This window comes from Hippopotamus amphibius, chromosome 7 (assembly GCF_030028045.1).
Source record: "Hippopotamus amphibius kiboko isolate mHipAmp2 chromosome 7, mHipAmp2.hap2, whole genome shotgun sequence".
NCBI lineage: Eukaryota > Metazoa > Chordata > Mammalia > Artiodactyla > Hippopotamidae > Hippopotamus > Hippopotamus amphibius.
The window spans coordinates 94441750-94460590 of NC_080192.1; the positions used below are offsets into that span (position 1 = coordinate 94441750).

At 41.7% G+C, this 18841-nt stretch overlaps 1 protein-coding gene and 1 long non-coding RNA gene across 4 annotated transcripts in view; both read right to left on the reverse strand.

Annotated features, from left to right (window-relative positions):
- Positions 1 to 6122: 6122 nt before the first annotated feature.
- The window catches only part of LOC130857246 (uncharacterized), a 31648-nt gene continuing 18929 nt past the window's right edge, over positions 6123 to 18841 (reverse strand). Inside the window, exons 4-5 of one of the 2 annotated variants that reach the window (XR_009054786.1) lie at positions 6462 to 6567; positions 6123 to 6190 (exon numbers count right to left, since the gene is read on the reverse strand). This is a non-coding gene — a long non-coding RNA (uncharacterized LOC130857246). Of the gene's footprint in view, positions 6191 to 6461; positions 6568 to 10059; positions 10278 to 18841 lie in introns of those variants that run through there. The other variant, XR_009054787.1, reaches the window with a different exon arrangement.
- LOC130857245 (glutaredoxin-like protein C5orf63 homolog) lies at positions 10402 to 11125 on the reverse strand. 2 transcript variants are annotated; one of them, XM_057742748.1, is made up of 2 exons: positions 10956 to 11125; positions 10402 to 10486 (listed from the first exon to the last, which is right to left on the reverse strand). In XM_057742748.1, exons 1-2 carry the CDS (start codon positions 11123 to 11125, stop codon positions 10402 to 10404), a joined length of 255 nt encoding a protein of 84 aa, XP_057598731.1. The 2 variants fall into 2 exon arrangements, with proteins under 2 accessions (XP_057598731.1, XP_057598730.1); XM_057742747.1 differs by lacking the exon at positions 10402 to 10486 and having other exon boundaries at positions 10841 to 11125.

Below are 18841 nucleotides of genomic sequence, written 5' to 3' on the forward strand. Positions count from 1 at the left end.
TACCAGAGTCACTGACTTCCCAGTCACCTCTGCTTGAAACCTCAGAATAACCTTTGATTCTTCCTGGTGTCTCCTCTCACCTGACCAATTGCCAAGTCCCACAGACTCTCCTTTCGCAATATTTATCCCACCCACCCCTCCCTTTCCGGTCCCAAAGCTGTCATACTGGCTCAGTTCTTATTTCCACACTTCTTGTCTCGACTATCCAGATGTTCTCCTAATTAGTCTTCTCACCTCCAATGCTCCTCTTGTTCCAGCCATCCTATATTTTGCCTTGCCCCAGGCCAGTCTTCCTAATGAATAATTTGCATGTTAGAATTAGGTTGGGCTTCATCCAGCAGGAAAAAAAAAAAAAAAAAGCAATACCTTCTCCCTTTGAGAACACTTCCTAAAAGTTGCACACACTATTTCCTTTATATTTCATTCACCAGAATTTAGTCACATGACCGCACCTAGCTGCAAGAGAAGTTCGGAAAGCTAATCTTAACTTGCACAGGCACAAATCTGTTTAAAAACAGGGGCTTCTGTTACTAAAGAAGTAGGAAAGAATGATATTGAAGGACAACTCCTTCAGATCACTTCTTGTTCAAAAGCTCTCAGGGCTCCCACTGAACTAAGAATATACTCTTCATCCTGGCCTTCAAGATCCACCATGATCAGCTCACTCGCCAGCCTTGTACCCTCAATACATGCAAAAAAATGAGACTGTGCTACTTCCACATTTTCTGGCCTCTGCATCCAGTCCCAGTTCAGGTACCACTTCTCTCCCAAAGCCTTTCTTAATGCCCCTTGCTCTAACTCTGCCTGCTGCCATAGCTTTTTGGGCTGGTCCCATGTACTTCACAGCTGTGTTCATCGTTAACCCTCAGTTGGGAGTAGGGAACTCCCTGCACTGTTGGCACTTTCACCGGATATGTGTGGTGCTGAGTGGGAAAGCAGTGTTTGGGGGTGCCTTTTGCCATGCCAAATGCGTCTGTCATTGAACTAGCAAAACCTTTCCTTAAGGAGGAGCTGGTCTCTTGGGACTTCTTTCAGGAACTGGCTGCCCTGTAGCAGTTCTGCCTACATATGAGGCAAACCAAGAAACAGGTGTCTGCTCCTGGCCTCCCCAACAGCTGATAAAAGGTTACACTTTCTGCCTTCTTTTTCTCTCCTTTTTTTTTTTAATCCCTCTCCTTTTGTTCTTCTATTACATTTTCTTTGTCTTTTCATAATTTTACATGCCTCCTGCTTGTAGGGATTTTGTATCAATAAATCAATATAAATTGATAAACAATATTTATATTATTAATATAAACATTATTTATAAAGTAATAAAATACTTACTGATTTCTTATTTAGACACTTTCCCCCCCAAAACACAAGTGTTCTCTCTGGATTCTAGATGTCTAAGTACCAAATTACAGAAATACCTTAAAAGTGGGCCAGTCTGACACTACTCACTATCACCACCATCATCATCTGATGCTTGAATCTCTTGATAGGTTGGAACACTGTTCAGCAAGTATTTCCTCTCTTCTTCCTCCCATTTGGATGGGAGTGTACTTACCCCTTTGACTTTGAGCTTGACCATGTGACCTACTTGGCGAATGACATAAGCAGAGGAGTCAAAATGTTTTTGCAGAGCTGCACTTGGACTCCTGCATACCCGTGACCCAGCATGCCCCAGGTAGATGCTCCACCTTCAGCCTGGCACCAGCACAAAGACAGAAGAGTGTATCTGAAACCAGCCCACAACCTTGAGCTAGCTCAGCTCCCTCATAGCTGAAAGTAGAGCACACAGCCCTGGGAGTGAGAAAAATAAATGCTGCTGTTGAAACCCACCAAGTTTTGGAGTCCCATATTATTGTGGCAGTAGCCAAGTAATACAAATCCTCTTGAGTCCAAGCTCGCTCTGCTTGCCACACAACAGGCCAATGAATTGGGAGATGAGGTATGGAAGCAAGGAATAGTGACTTTATTCAGAAAGCTGGTAGATCAAGGAGGTGGCGGACTAGTGTCCCCCAAAAAACCATCTTAATGGGGTCCGGATGCCAGTTTCTTTTATAGAACAGAGAAGGGAAGGAGATGAAGAAGTAAAGTTAAAAAGCCATTAGTTTTTCCTGGCTTGGCCAGCATTGGGGAGGGGATGTATTAATTTCTTCTTTTCTGTAGCCATTCATAGGTGGGCAGAGTCAGATTGTCTCCCTGTAAGCTGAACAAAGGCACTTTAGTTTAACATTCAGGCAGAGGGGCAGTGTTCCCTGAGGCAGGCCATCATGTATGATTATAATAACAAAAGCAACTGAAAAGCAAAAGTTAAACTCAAAGAAACAGGTCCAACATGGAGTCTGATTTAGCGCTTCCCTGTTACACTCTCTTCAACATCTATTCCAGTTACCTATTACTATAACAAACCATTCCAAACACTGTGGCATAAAACAACCAGTTTCTTAAGATCATAATTTCATAGGCCAGAAATTCAGAGAGAACATAGCAGGGGTTCTCTTCTCTGCTCCATGATGGCTACAACCTCAGCTGGGGTGGCTTAACGCCTGGAGATGGCTGGGATGACTCACCTGGGGCCATATGTCTGTGACACTTCTGGCTATTCACTGGGATCCTTGGTTCTTTTATGCATTGCATCTGCTGGGGCTGGACTGTCCAATATGACTCATTCACACTCCTGGCACCTGGGCTAGTGTGGTTAGAACAGCTGGGGCTGGCTCATTCATTGTGAAGAAGAATCAGTTTCCCTCATTAAAGCAATGATGTGGTTTTTTTACTAATGCAGTGATAAGAATGTTTTTCCTACCTTGTCAAAGTGACTTTATCACTCCCAATATATCTGTGTATCAATGAATATTATACATGAAACTGAGCAGGACCCTGTGGGGCTCCTGGGCACAAAAGACTTTGTATCCCCCAGTTCTTGATTACAGGAAATAGGCTTCACTCAGCCTCCACGACCTTCCCTGAGAACGAGCAGGTCCAAACAGTCACTAATGAGGGAAGGGAGGGGATGCGGAGATGCGGAGGGACAGTCACGAAACAGTAGTGCAGCCTCCAGGCAGGGTCCTGGTTCCCCCCTCAAGGGGAACAATATCTTTGAGCTGTTTTACAGATACTGAAACTCCCCACCCCCCAGGTGGGAGAAGTCATCGGTGTCCTGCCCACAGAGGCGTAGACCACAGACCAGTTGAAACCAGAAGATTGATGACACTGACTCCCACTTACCTCACCACCAACCAATCAGGAGAATGTCCACGCGCTGATCACACCCTCTTTGAACCATTACTATAAAACTCTTCCCTACCCCCTCCAGGTAGGGACTCACGGTTTCGAGGGCATGAGCTTGCTGTGGCCCCCTTTGCCTGGCAAAGCAATAAACCTTTTCTACTTAATCCAAACCTCTGTCTCCAGGATTTAATTCATTGTTGGGGCACAGAGGCTGGATTCGACATCATGCACACGTGCTGGTTTCTTCTGGTGAAGAGATTATCTCTGTTCTAACTTCATATCTGATGACAGCTTTGTATTTTTCATATTATTTCACTAGAATTGCTCGTGGCATCACTAGAATCACATCATTTGGGAGGAATTATTTTCTACCATGAATCGTCTGAAAAAGGAAAACTGTATCCTTCATCACAGGCAAATTGGGATTCTAGAGTGCTTCTTTACCTTTACTAAGAGACACCAGATATTTTAACTAACAACTATATTTAAAAGGTTAAACTTCGGTTTAATTCTTTCCATGTTAGCAAAACACAGCTTTGCAGAAAATGCAATGTGATTTTCAAAAAAGAATATTTGCTTTTCAAATAGATCAGATTACCTAGCAAACAGAGCAAGCAAGATGAAAATTCAAAATAATAAATTTGTTTTTCTCCCATGATGGACAACTTAGTTCAAAGTGGCATACTGGAATCAAAGTGTGGGTGACTTTACAATCTGTAATCCTTCCTCAGGGTTCCCCTCCATATCATCTCTACCCACCAAAAAAGGGGGGGGGGGCAGGGGGAAGAAGCCATAAAGATGTCACTAGAACCAAAAGGTCAGGAACAGACTCAGATAAACAATTTGAGTCAACACTAAAAGGGAATTTGGTCAGAGTGGGAGTAAAAGGCAGGATGAGGCAGAAATAAGATGTCTGTTTTCTAGGGTTTTAGAGAAAAGCTAAGGCTCTGTGAAAGGACATTTTCTTCTGAGAGAATTGGTGAAATAGGAGCATTGAAAGAGATGAGTTAAAAGATGGGAAGTTCTTTTGGTGTCTGTTTTGTGGGCAAGCGTTCTAAGCATAGACGTTTAATTCAATGACCCAACCAGAGGTTTACTGAGTTGCTTACTGAGTACATCTCTCTGAAAGGCCCATAGAGTGAAATACAAAAAAAAGCAGGGGCGTGGGGTGAGTATAGACTACCTAGGGAGCTGATTAAAATGCACATTCCTGAGCCTAGCCGGGAGCCTAGAAATCTGCATTTCAACAAGCCAATCCTTCCCTCCCCACCCCCTACCCTCACCCCAGATTATTCAATTAAAAAGTATTTACAAGGGCATTGAATTAACAGATTTGGAATTAAAGAGACACCCGAGATAAAGTCTAGGGCCAGGCTTTCAAAACCTGCCACTCAAGTTCTTCTGAGTATAATGTTAAGAGATGAGAAGCAGGAGGGATTAGAGGGGAGGGGCAGTGGTTAGGGTAGAGAAAAAATGGATATGAGTTATAGTTCTCCCAATAATTTATTACTTCTTGTACAAGAACTCACTGAAGTCTGTTTGGGAAAACAGCCACGGACAGCTGAAAAGATCATTAACTTCCAAGTAGAACTCAGTGATCCCCAGACTTGACTCTCTCATCAGAGTCATCGAGAAAGAATTTTAAAAGGATAGATTCCTGGGACCTAACCCTGGAAATTTTGTTTTTGTAGCTTTAGGGTAAGACCCAGGCATCTATTTTTTTATTCTTGCTGTTAATAGATTAGTGAGCTATCTAAATGCAATGGGATCTGGATTAAAATAAAACTAAAGCATAATTTTGAGACAATTAGGCAAATTTCATGTAAACTGTATATTGAACTTAACGTTGAGTTTCTCGGGTGTGACAATGGCATTCTCAATAATAGGACAATGGCCTCATTCTTGGGAAAGGATGGAGAATTATTTAGGGGTGAAATGCCATGGTGCCTGCACACCACTCTCAGATGGCTTGGTAAAGGGGAAACGTGTAAACATAAAGAGAGCAATGTCGACAGTATATACGGGAGGCAAGAGGCTAATAGCTGGTAAAACTAGGTGAGGAGCATAGGGCTGTTCACTGTTTTGTTCTTGAAACTTTCCTGTAGGCTAAAATTTTTTTCAAATTTACAAAACTTTTTTTTTTTTAATGAGGGCATGAACGATGGAAAGGAAAGCCTCCATCCTTGATTTTGTTGCACAACAGATTGCACAACCTTAGTAGGAAGGTAAGGGTTACAGGAGCTTGGAGCAGAGAGGTCACCGTGGGCTAGCACTGTGGTTCTCCACTCCCTCTCTGCTACGACACACATGACAAATGATGCTTGTACACAATGCCCACAGCCGCAGGTGCACCTAGGCTTAGGTGTAGGTCCTGGCAACCGACCTGTAACACAACAGATTTTCCTACTTAAGAAAGAATGCAAGTAAATGATATTGTCCTAGGGATGTTTGAATTACTCAGATTTATTTTAAAAATAATAATGCCTGAACTTCTCTACTTTTGTGTGGCAGGTGTTTGAAAATTCAATAAATCACTCTGAAGTACAAAGAAAATGTAGATTATTTGCTATCTATAACTGATCTAATATTTGTCACGGGCAGTCACAGCACTGGGTACTGCAGGGAGGAGAAAATGGCTTTAACTTGACAATGAATGTAATGGAAATCGTTTCTAGTTGAAACAGCTTTGTGTGGGTAACAGGGTCTTTTGGTAAATACTCAGTATTTCAGAGTTTCTATCAATAAGTGACTCTACAATGATGTGATTAAGAGAGGTTACAATTTTTTTGAAAACTGAAGAGTAGTACTTCATTAATAAGAAAAATGCATGGACCTTGTGGTAAATTACAAAATAGTCTCTTTCTTCACCTCTCCTTGTATCCCGACACTTTGTCATGTTACTTTTCAGGATCCTCCAGCCCCATCTGGGCTCACCTATATGATTTTCTTTAACCAGTGGGTATTGCTGACCCTAGGAAAGCACAAATTGGAAATAGGTTTATACTTTGGGCTTTTCTCTTGTGCCTGCACCACTGCTATCAGAACACACCTGGGCTGGCCTGCTAGAGGATGAGAGATGTGTGGATTCCCCTGAGTCCTCCGTCACCATAGAGGAGGTCATCCTAGATCAACTACCAGCCCGTCAACCCCAGATATGGGAGCAAGCCCAGCTAAGATCAGCAGAGCTGTCTAGTCAGCAGCCCCCAACCCTGCCCCCAGAAATACAAGCAATAAACACTTACTGTTGTGTGCCATGGAGGCTTTGTGATTCTTTGTTCCTCTAAGTCCTCTAAGACGCATATGCCAAGATAGGAGAAAACGCACAAGGATTGTACTGGGGAGACACCTCTGAGAGAAAACAGAGAGGGAACAGAACTAGCAGGGCTGTCAGAGGCAATGCAAGTCTGACCCCAAGTGAAGGAAAGAGGGAAGGAAGGTTGGGTGGAGACATCCTAGCCTGTCATGCAGCCAAGAAAAGTCAGCAAGGCTACTGGGGAACCTCAAGGCAAAGTCAGCTGTCAGAGGAGTCTCAAGCCTTCCAGAAACACATTGGCCTTAGCATCCCCACTCCGCTCAGCCACTGGCTGGAGCAACCTGTGAGACGCATGGCCTGGGCATAAACTTGGCAGTAGATTTCAGAGCACACTAATTGAACAATTAGTCTAATGAGCCTACAAGGTTTTTCCATCATGCTTGCCACGGTTACACAGCTTTATTGGTTAAGATTTCAGGGAGAGAGGCACAGAGACTTACTTACCTATGAAACAGCAGTTCTTAATGTGCGTGGTACTGCCTCCTAGAGGGCATTCTGGAAACATTTAGGGGCATTGTTTGGCTGTTCTCATGACTGAGGGAGTACATACTACTGGCATTTAGTGGGCACGGGTTAAAGATGCTAGATGTCTTGCAAATCACTGGACCATCCTGCATGACAAATCATCCAGTGTGTTCTTCAATTTTCAGTGCCCTATATGGGGAATAACCTGTTTAAAATGCTTTGAGCCAAGAACCTAATTCTGTTTTACACAGAAACATCAAGTATTTTTTCCCCAACGTAAATATGCACTGCATTTTGAAGATTATAATTGCCATGATATTGAAAAAAGATTGCTTTGTTTCAAACTTTACTGTGTTGGTTACCCATATTACGAAACCGTGCCACCAAGCAACAGCACCTGTGGTACTCAAATCTCCAGTACAACACTCTTGAGACATTGTATGTTTGTGGCTGTGGCCACCGTCAGCAACGTGCAAACATTTGACTACTCTGTTATGTGTCCCGTGTGATTGTTCTCATGTATTTACTCACAATGAAATAGATATTTTATTGTATTGATTTTCCTGAAACTGTCTGGAGACAGGCTATATTTCTATGAACTTCATTGTAGGATGAGAGAAAGTGCTAGGTCTGACATGTTAAGAATCGCTCCTATAGAATGAAGGTGTATAAAAGGATTGTAAAAGAGAAGGGAAATGTACACCCATGTTCGTAGTAGCATTACTCACAATAGTCAAAAAAGGAGGAAGCGACCCCTGTCCACTTACCCACAAGTGAATGGGTAAACAAAATGTGGTGTGTGTGTGTGTACATACATATGTAACAGAATATTAAAAAACCTTAAAAAGGGAGGGAAATTCTGACCTGTGCTACAACATGGATGAACACTGAAGACATTACGCTAAGTGAAATAAGCCAGTCACAAAAGGACAAATATCGTGTGATTCCACTCACAGGAGGTACCTAGAGTAGGCGAATTTGGAGAGACGGAAAGTAGAAGCGCCGTTGCCAGGGGCTGGGGGTGGGGGGATTGTGAGTTATTGTTTAGTGCGTGTAGAGTTTCAGTTTTGCAAGGTGAAAAGAGTTCTGGAGATTGGTTGTACAACAACGTGAATACACCTAACACTATTGAACTGTACACTTAAAAATGGTTAAGATGGTAAATTTTATGTTATGTATATTTTACGACAATGAAAGAGAGAAAGTGAGAAAGAGAGAGAGAGGGAGGGAGGGAGGGAATGTAATTCTAGCCTAGGTCAGACTCTGAGTAAAATATAAATGGGTACTAGTAAGTAATAGTGTCCATTAATGTTATATTGATGTTTAAGTACATAGGTTTATATGAATGTGTGTACAAATACATTAGATATATTAAAATGGATAAGAAATGATATGACACTTACAGAAACTAGTAACTCAGGAAATAATTTATACCAAAACAAGAATTTTTTTTAGAAAAGAGGGCTTAAAAAAGTTGGCGTTTACACAGTCACAGAAAACATACTTAAGGTTACCAAAGGGGAAAGGGGAGAGGGGGAGGAATAAATGAGGAGCTTGGGATGAACAGACACACACTGCTATATATAAAGTAGATAAACAAGGTCCTACTGTTTAGCACAGGGACCTATATTCGACACCTGATGGAAAAGAATATGAAAAAGAATACATCTGAATCACTTTGCTGTACTCCAGAAACTAACACAACGTAGGAAATCAACTATAATTCAATTAAAAAAAGAAAGAAGTTGGAGTTTACTTGGAAGGTCCGGGTGACCTCATGACCTTTGTGCTGGTTATCCACTGGTGGCCCCCACTCCAGGCCACCCTTCTCTCTGTGACACTGAGGCTGAGCCACACTTCCCACTTTCCCTTGCCGGCCGGCTTCCTGTGGTTCTGGAGGCACTGGTGGGAGACGGGAGAGTAGTAGAAAGGAAAGGAAGGCTGTTTGCTTGCTCCTATTTCCGGCCGGGAGATGCCTAGCAGCCCTGGACAGCTCTAGCTCAGCTTCTAGCTTCTTTCTGCCATCCAAGTGCCAGCCTCGTGCAGCCCCTTGACAGTGCCCCCATCAGCAGGGCCACATTTTCCTTGTCATCTGGAATTCCAGCCACCTGCGCCTTCATCAAGGACCCAGCACACACGTACGGGGAGAGGTCTGGGTGTCAGGCCTGCCCAGCCCTCCTCTGCAGTTCTGGTTTCTAGTAACACCAGCTCTTCCCTTCTGCTCCCCAGCCCAGTGGCAGCTGTGCCCTCAGTTACTAATCTCTGGTTTACCTCCGCATTCCTTTTTTGCTTTTTCCCCAAGCTACCTAACACTTTTATAATTAGTTGTCTATCTCATATCTCTCCTACTGGAAATTCCTAGCGTGATTTCTGTTTTCCTGACTGGATGCTGACTAATTAATCTTTTAAAGATATACCACATCTTCCTGTCAATAAAGTGGTTGAATAGTGATGCTGTCTCCACCTGTGTTCCCAGGGAACAATCTAGTATCCATCCCTAAAGCAGCCAGATTATGGTCTTTAATATAACTTTCTACTAAAAGGAACCAGGGCGCTTTGGAGAGTAGCTGACTCTATTATTCTATGTTTGGGGCAGAGAAAGAAGAAATGGGTTAGAAAGCCTCACTGATTTGAAAAAGCAAAAATGTTTGCAAAGATCTCTGGGACTTCCATTGGCCAGGTTGTGACAGCCTGAGCACTGAAAAGGAAAAAAAAAAAATCTGTGCAAAATACAAGTACATAACAATACTCCAAAGGAGTAACTAAAATATAGTACATTCAAAGAAAGACAATTATGAGTTTCAGATAGTGTTTGCAGAAAATGCTCTTTATGCTAATGCAAACATATGCACACTACATTCAGATTTAGTTAGCAACTAAGTAGTACCAGTAAAATCCTGGAAGTTAATAATTCAGCTGCCAAAAAATGCTTGGACAAGGTCATCCTGGGAAGAGAACTCTGATTCTGTGTTCTAGACCCAAATAGTAATTCATATATTTAGTACTCAACCAATTTTTTTATTAATTAATTAATTTATTTATTGGCTGTGTTGGGTCTTTGTTGCTGCAAGTGGGCTTTCTCTAGTTGTGGCAAGTGGGGGCTACCCTTTGTTGTGGTGTGCAGGCTTCTCATTGCGGTGGCTTCTCTTGTTGCGGAGCACAGGCTCTAGGCATGTGGGCTTCAGTAGTTGCAGCACATGGCTCAATAGTTGTGGCACACGGGCTTAGTTGCTCCACGGCGTGTGGGATCTTTCTGGAGCAGAGCTCGAACCCGTATACCCTGCATTGACAGGAAGATTCTTTTTTTTTTTAATTTGTTAAAACATCCTTTTATTGACTGTGCACAGTTATTAACAATTCACATTTCACTTTATCTACCAAATGGAAGAACATTTATTCTTTCACTAAAAACTTAAGCCCTTAGGGCAGCAGCAGGGACACAGAGCCTTCTTCCTGTAAATGGCCCCATCCAGTGAATGTGAAATGCGTCTATATTAATACAAAGGAGAAAAATAAATAAAGCAAGTGGATTTCTCCCACCTTCCATCATCCCCTCCCTACCAATACACTCCTCTTATTTTATAAAATGCCAACAGGTAAACAGTTCCCACATTGGTACTTCCATTAATCACAAGAGAAATATTACCATTTATTTGGCACCACTGAGTTCAGAACATCCTTAGAGCTGTGTGAAAGTGACAAAAGGAGCATGGGGGTGCAGCCATTTCCTCAGGAAAATGAGTTCTGGACAGACAGGGTGGAGAATCAGGAGGGCGTTCATTAGCCTCCTGCACCTTGCTGCTCAAGTTTCTAGAGCTGTTTTTCAAGTTTTGAGATGTTTACTCAATGCATCATCAGAAACTGGCCACTCAAATGAAAGCTGGGGATGTCAAATTTATACCTGTCATACCAAGCAGAGTTTTCTGGAAGGGTGATGTCCACCTCCTGTAAAATAAACCTGTTTTTGTAAGGCTCCAGTACTTCCTTGGCTTCATCACAAAGGGGGCACGGATCCTTTGTGGATAAGGTCAGCACAGGAAGAACAGTCTTAGAGGCAGATAGATTTCTCAAGAGCAGTTGAAAGGAGTGTTTGGCAAGTTGCCTGCTGTTTCCTTGAAACCAGAGCATCTTAATTCTCCACATTGCCTCTGGCTACTTAAGAGTCCGCTAGAACCAGGCATCTGAGCCTCTGCTGCTCTCGTTGCCACTTCCCAACAGGCACCACCAGGGAAGCACCCCAATTATTTTAATAAATATTTATTGGGTGCCTATTTTGTGCATCATGCCAGGAACCTGGGATACAACAGAGACAAAAAAGCACAAAACTATCTGTCTTCAAGAAGTTTACATTTCAACTGAGCGAGATCAGTATGCAACAAGCCCAATAAAGAAATAGACTACATAATAGATTAGAAGGTGGGAAATGCTATGGAGAAAAGAAAAAGTAGAACAGGGTAAAAAGGATGAGGACACCCCGAGGTGGCCAGTTTGCAGTATTAAAAAGGTAGGCCTCATTGTGAAAGGGAGATTTGATAAAAACTTTGAGGAGATGAGATGGGGAAAGGATATTCTAAGCCAGGAGAATAGCTAGAGCAGAAGCCCTAACTTGGAAATTTACCTAGTGTGTTCAAGAAGTAGCAAGGAGGCTAGTGTGATTGGAGTGAAATGAGTAAAGGGGAGAGGGATCGGGGCTGTGTTCAGAGAGATGTGGAGAGAATCACATTGAGCTGGGCTTTGTAAGTTGTTATAAAGACTTTGGCTTTTATCATGAGTGAAGGGGGCGGTGCTGCAGGGTTTGGGGCACAATTTGAATGGTTTAAAATGATCTGCTGCATTAAGAATAAGACTATAAGGAGGTACTAGTATAGAAGAGGTGAGACCTGCTGGGAGGCTGTTGTAATTATCCAAGTGAGAGGTGGTGGTGACTTAGGTCAGGGTGGGGGAACAGGAGATGGTGAGAAATGGTTCAATTCTGAATATACTTCGAAGGTAGGGCCGAAGGTATTTGCTAATGAATTGGACATAGGATGTGAGAGAAAGAGAAGAGACAGGGATGGCTCTGAGGTTTCTGGCCTAAGCAATTAGAAGGATGGAACTGACCACCCACTGAGGTGGCGAAGACTGAGGTGCAGTGTGGTTTTTAGGCGGGAAGTTAAGAAATTCAGTTGTGGGCCTATTAGGTTTGAAATATGTGTCTCGATATCCCAGTGGAGCTATTGTGGCATCTGTGTCTGGCGTTCAGGAGGGAGGTGTGGGCTGGTAACTATCAGGATGGGTAAAGCTAGGCTGCAGTAACAAAAGTACAAAGTCTCATGGAGTCAACTCAACAAAAGATATCTTATGGGTAGGGCTCTGCCCCATGTCATTTTCACTCTGAAATTCAGGCTAATAGGAGCTCCACTACCGGGACTATTGCTGTGGCAAGAGGAAGAAAAGAGCTGGAGAGTCTCCTACCAGCAATGAAATACTTCTGCCTTGAAGTGGCCCATAACTCCACTCACATTTCCTTGGCCAAGGCAAGTCCCATGGCCACAGTTAACCTGAAGGTAAGGGTAAAGAAGCACAATTCTCCTGTGTTTCTAGAAAAAGAAGAACCAGAAATAACGGGTGAGCAACATTAATGCCGACCAGAGCTGGGGAAGTACAACAGGGGGTCATCAGCACATAGACGGTAGTCAAAGCCACAGGACTGGATGAGATGACCAGGAAGTGAGCGCAGAGAGAGAAACGAGAAGGCCCAGCGCTGGGCCCGAGGGATCTCTGACATCCAGAGTCCATGACCTCAGTTGCTATAACAAGCCTAAGACGGAATTGTGTTCCCCTTCATTATGTGAGTAACGTGTAACTCCAGGATGAAGTAATGAATCAACAGCATTGATACTTTAGTGTCAATTGTGCTATTAAGTATAATAGCAAGTTTTAGAAAATTTTCTGCTCTTTGTTCTTTATGATGCTCTAAGTGATTAAGTTAATCTGATTTATTTATTAAATTTGCAAATCTGTTTTGATTTATAAGAGTAACATGAGTCATTGCGAAGATTTTACCTTTTAGATTTATAAGTCTGGGGACTTCCCTGGTGGTGCAGTGGTTAAGAATCCACCTGCCAATGCAGGGGACACGGGTTCCACCCCTGGTCCAGGAAGATCCCACGAGCCATGGAGCAACTAAGCCCATGGGCCACAACTACTGAGCCTGCAAGCCACAGCTACTGAATCCACATGCCTAGAGCCCATGCTCTGCAACAAGAGAAGCCACCACAATGAGAAGCCTGCGCACCACAACGAAGAGTAGCCCTCCCTCGCCACAACTAGAGAAAGCCCACTTGCAGCAACGAAGACCCAATGCAGCCAAAAACGGATAAATAAATAATAAATAAATCTTAAAAAAAGAAAAAGATTTATAAGTCTGCTATTTGGTGTTTGAAGTTCTTGAGAGAATCAGATGTCATAATGGTGACTGTGGTTTGAAATCTTGAAATGAATTTAATTAGTCCAGTTTGTAAATGTTTAGGGAGAAAGTTATCTGTCAAATGTATAAGCTTACTGAGATTAAATCAAAAAGAAAGAGAGAGTAAGTGTTCCTGGGCACATATCCAGAGAAAGCTCTAATTTGAAAAGATTCGTGCATCTCAATGTTCATAGCAGCACTATTTACAACAGCCAGAACATGGAAGCAACCTAAATGTCCATCACCAGGTGAATGGATAAAGAAGATGTGGGGTATGTATATATCTGATGGAATATTAACCATAAAAAAGGAAGAAATAATGCCATATCTGGCAACATAGGTGGACCTAGAGATTATTATATTAAGTGAAGTATTAATAAGTCAGACAGAGAAAGGCAAATATCATATGATATCACTTATATATAAAATCTAAAATATGATACAAATGCATTTATTTACAAAACAGAAACAAACTCACAGACAGAAAGAAAACTTATGATTACCAAAGGGGAAAGGAGGGGAGGGGTAAATTAGGAGTTTCGGATTAGCAGATACAAACTACTATATATAAAACAGATAAACAACAAAGACCTACTGTATAGCCCAGGGAACTATATTCAATTTCTTGTAATAAACTATAAAGGAAAAGAATATATATATATATACATGTGTATGTATATATATATACATATATTTAACTGAATCACTTTGCTGTACACTGGAAACTAACACAACATTGTAAATCAACTATACTTCAATAAAAAATAAATACAAAATTAAAAAGAGATTATTTTCATTTCAACACAAAAATTGCTAAATTTGTAAGTAAATAAAACCTGTATGTTGAGCTTAGAGGCTTTAGGGAAAAAATAAGTTCATAGGTTTATAAGCTAATACAATATTAATGAAAACATGAGTAACACCTGGTGTTCTTTTCCATATACAATAATATTCTGTGGATGCTGAAAACTTAATCAACCCTCCTCCTCCTTCTGGTGCTCCTCATGATGGCCTGGAGGGGCTCCTAGGTGACTGAGAGTACCCAAAGGGCCTCTGCTGCTCCATCTCTGGGGGTTGTCTCAAGGCTAACGTCCAACCCATCCCAGCCCCTCCATAGCAGACCCTGTTCTGCCGGCCTGTCCTCCATCATGATGGGTGTATGTCTTTTCTTATGGATTGTGACTGCACTAATTGTCAACAGTTTGAATATTGTTAGTTATTTGGGATCATGGTCTTAGTCTATGCCATTGCCTTTGGTCCCAAAGTCATCACATGCTGAAATTCTTTATCCTGATTCGAGGTCTCCTCTAGATAGCCAATTCTCCCAGTACCACTGAGTCTGCTCATGGGCATATGGGAACTTCTGGATCCCCCGCACTTCTGGGGACAAGTGAACCAACAGTGAGATCCTTTTGGCCAGGCCCTGTTTCATTCATCTTCCTACTCTTGGCACCTCACAAGATGCTGGGAGCATTGTAGGCACTACTGCATAGTATAGCAGCTTGCTGAGCAGGGTAGCAGTACAGTGGGTGGTTAGTTGAACAGTGTAGCAGTGGTGCAGTTGATTTCAAATAGTATCGTAATATGGTGTAGTAATTTGTTCAACTGTGTAGCAGTAAGGAGTGAGAAGTCTGACTGTATTCGTATCCTTCCTGGCCACTTATTAGCTATGTAATCTTGGGCAAGTTACTTAACCTTTCTGTGCCTCATTTTATCCTCTAGAAAGTAGGGCTAACAAACTCATCAAGTTGCTGAGAATTAAATGAGGTATGTACATAAAATAATTAGCACAATTCCTGATGCACTGTAAAATGCTTAATAAACATTAACTAAAATAATAGCTATAGAACATACTTTTATTATTATTGTGTGATCCAGTTCAGTTAGTTGAACTAGTTACTGTGTCAAATAAAGAGGGGGAAGACAAACAATGCTCCAAATCCTAACTGTACCAATGAAAGATAATTTGATGTTACTATACATAGAAAACCCTAAAGACGCCACACAAAAACTACTAGAACTGATAAAGGTATTCAGCAAGGTAGCAGGACATAAGATTAGCATACAGAAATTGGTTGCATTTCTTTACACGGAAATGGAATATTAGAAAGGGAATGTAAACAAACAATCCCTTTTAAAATTGCATCAAAAAGTAAAATAGTTAGGAATAAATCTCACCAAGGAGGTGAAAGAGTTATATGCTGAGAACTACAAAACATTAATAAAGGAAACTGAAGATGATTCAAAGAAATGGAAAGATATCCCATGCCCTTGGATTGGAAGAATTAATATTATAAAAATGGCCATGCTACCCAAAGCAAGCTATAGATTTAAGGTGATCCCTATCAAATTACCCATGACATTTTTCACAGCACTAGAACAAATAATCCTAAAATGTATATGGGACCATAAAAGACCCAGAACTGCCAAAGCAATCCTAAGGAAAAAGAACAAAGCAGGAGGCATAACCCTCCCAGACTTCAGACACTCCTACAAAGCTGTGTATTCAAAGCAGCATGGTGTTGCACAAACACAGACAAATGAATCAATGGAACAGAATAGAGAGCCCAGAAGTAAACCCACACACTTATGTTCAATTAATCTTCAACAAAGGAGGCAAGAATATGCAATGGGGAAAAAGAGTCTCTTCAGCAAGAGATGTTTGGAAAATTGGACAGCCACATGCAAATCAATGAAGTTAAAACATACTCTCTCACAATACGCAAAAGGAAACTCAAAATGGCTTAAAGACTTAGATATAAGACATGACACCATAAAACTCCTAGAAGAGAACACAGGCAAAACATTCTCTGACATAAATCGTATCAATGTTTTCTTAGATCAGTTTTCCAAGGCAATAGAAATAAAAGCAAAAATAAATGAATGGGACCTAATCAAATTTATAAGCTTTTGCACAGCAAAGGAAACCATAAACAGAATGAAAAGACATCCTACGGACTGGGAGAAGATATTTGCAAAGGATGCAACTGACGAGGGTTTAATTTCCAAAATATATAAACAGCTCATACAACTCAATAACAACAACAACAACAAAACAATCAAAAAATGGGCAGAAGACCTCAATAGACATTTCTCCAAAGAACACATACAGATAGCCAATAGGCACATGAAAAGATGCTCAACATTGCTAATTATTAGAGAAACACAAATCAAAACTACAATGAGGTACCACTTCGCACCAGTCAGAATAGCCATCATTAAAAAGTCTACAAATAACAAATGCTGGAGAGGGTGTAGAGAAAAGGGAACCCTCATACACTGTTGATGAGAATGTAAATTGGTGCAGCCACTATGGAAAACAGTATGAAGATTCCTCAAAACACTAAAAAATAGAGCTGCCATATGATCCAGTAATCCCACTCCTGGGCATATATCCAGACTCTAATTCATAAAAATACATACACCCCTATGTTCATAGCAGTACTATTTATAATAGCCAAGAGATGGAAACAACCTAAATGCTCATTGACAGATGAATGGATAAAGATGTGTTATCTATATACAATGGAATATTACTCAGCCATAAAAAAGAATGAAACAATGCCATTTGCAGCACCGTGGATGGACCTAGAGATTATCATTCTAAGTGAAGTAAGACAGAGAAAAACAAATACCATATGATATTACTTATATGTGGAATCTAAAATACGACACAGATGAACATATCTACAAAGCAGAAACCAACTCATAGACGTAGAGAACAGACGTGTAATTGCCAAGGGGGTGGGGAGGGAAGAAATGGGAGTTTGGGATTAGCAGATGCACATGATTGCATATAGGATGGATAAACAGCAAGGTCCTACTGTATAGCACAGGGAACTATATTCAGTATTCTGTAATAAACCACAATGGAAAAGAATATATGTATAACTGAATCACTTTGCTATACAGAAGAAATTAACACATTGTAAATCAACTATACTTCAATAAAATTTTTTAAACAAGAATTTATAAAATGGAAAAAAAAAAGAATTTGAATTCTTGTTTATGATATGTTTGAATGATGTAAGGAAGACTCCAGCAAAACCTCCCAGTGTAACAGAGGGGCAGGTTAGACATTTTCTGGTGAACTTGTCAGATCTAATTCTTTTTATTTTTTCTCTTTCCTTCGTACTCTGGCCCAGATTTTCAGGACTCTACTGCCTCTGAGAGTGCTGGGGAGTGAGTCACCGCCCACAGAAGGCACTTGCAGAGACGAGGGGGTTGAAATTGCAAGCTGCACCATGAAAGGTCAGCACTGGCAGATAGGGAAAGAACTGGGCTCTTGTCCCTGCTTGGCAGCTGACCTTGGCTCTTGGCAAGCCTCCCCGGTGGGTTTGGCATGTTGTTGAAGTAGGCAGGTCGTCCTGACTCCTCCACCCTGCACCCTCCTCCCATGCTCACCGCCAGTGTGAAGGTCACACGTTTCTCTTTTGAATCATTTAGACTGCCCAAGTGCACGCCCGCTGGGGACACTGACTGTTAGGAACTGGAATCAGATCCCCGTCTTGATGTGAAAGGCAGAGGGGCTGTACTTACCAGTGCCTGAGGGATGTTTCAATCTGCACAGGCGCCCAGGTGGATATCAACTGGATATCAACTTAGTTCCCTGACCAGGGACCAAACCTGTGTCTCTTGCTGTGGAAGCTCAGAATCTTAACCACTGGACCACCAGGGAAGACCCCCTAGATTTTTTTTTCTTTTAGAAAGTTAAAGCTCAGATTAGTCATCTCTACTGTAAAGTATTCTAAATTTGCGTTGGTTCAGATATCATTTAGAACCCCAAGGCTTTCTTCTCATTTAAAGCTTTCTCACTTTAGCCATAGATCTGGAGAGAACATGTTAGTGTTGGGTAATTGTTTAATATTGCATAAACATTGCTGAATATCATCGATATGTGCTGAAATGATGTGGCTAGGGATGGGGCACTATGGTAATCAATCAAAAGATGATGCACATGGGTTTACGACAGGATTGTAACAGGAATCTGACAGCAATGGCTTAACTAAATAGCTTTTGTCCCCTCTATAACAAGGGATTTAGAGGTGAGCAGACCACAACTGGTACAGTAACTCGGTAATGTCATCAAGGACCCCAAGTTTGACTGGGTTCTTGGGTCACTACCTTTAGTATGTGACTTTGGTCCTCTAGGTCACAAGTTGGCTGCTGCAGCTCCAGATTTCAAGTCTACGTCTCATGCAGGAGAAAGGAGGACAAAGACAACAGGCAAAAGGTATTCCAAGGCAGCTGAGTCTTTCTCTTTCATCAGGAAAACATCTTTCTGGAAGTCCATTTAGCAGACATCCCCTTACATCTCATGGTCACTACTAGTTGTGAAGAAGCTGAGAAAAATCTAGTCTTGTACCTGGGCCTTGGGCACCCTGAACAAACCCAGG

What these genes read in the sequence shown, in the direction of transcription:
- LOC130857245 (XM_057742747.1), bottom strand. Translation starts at nt 11,125, where the DNA reads ATGCTCTGGTTTCAAGGAAACAGCAGGCAACTTGCCAAACACTCCTTT.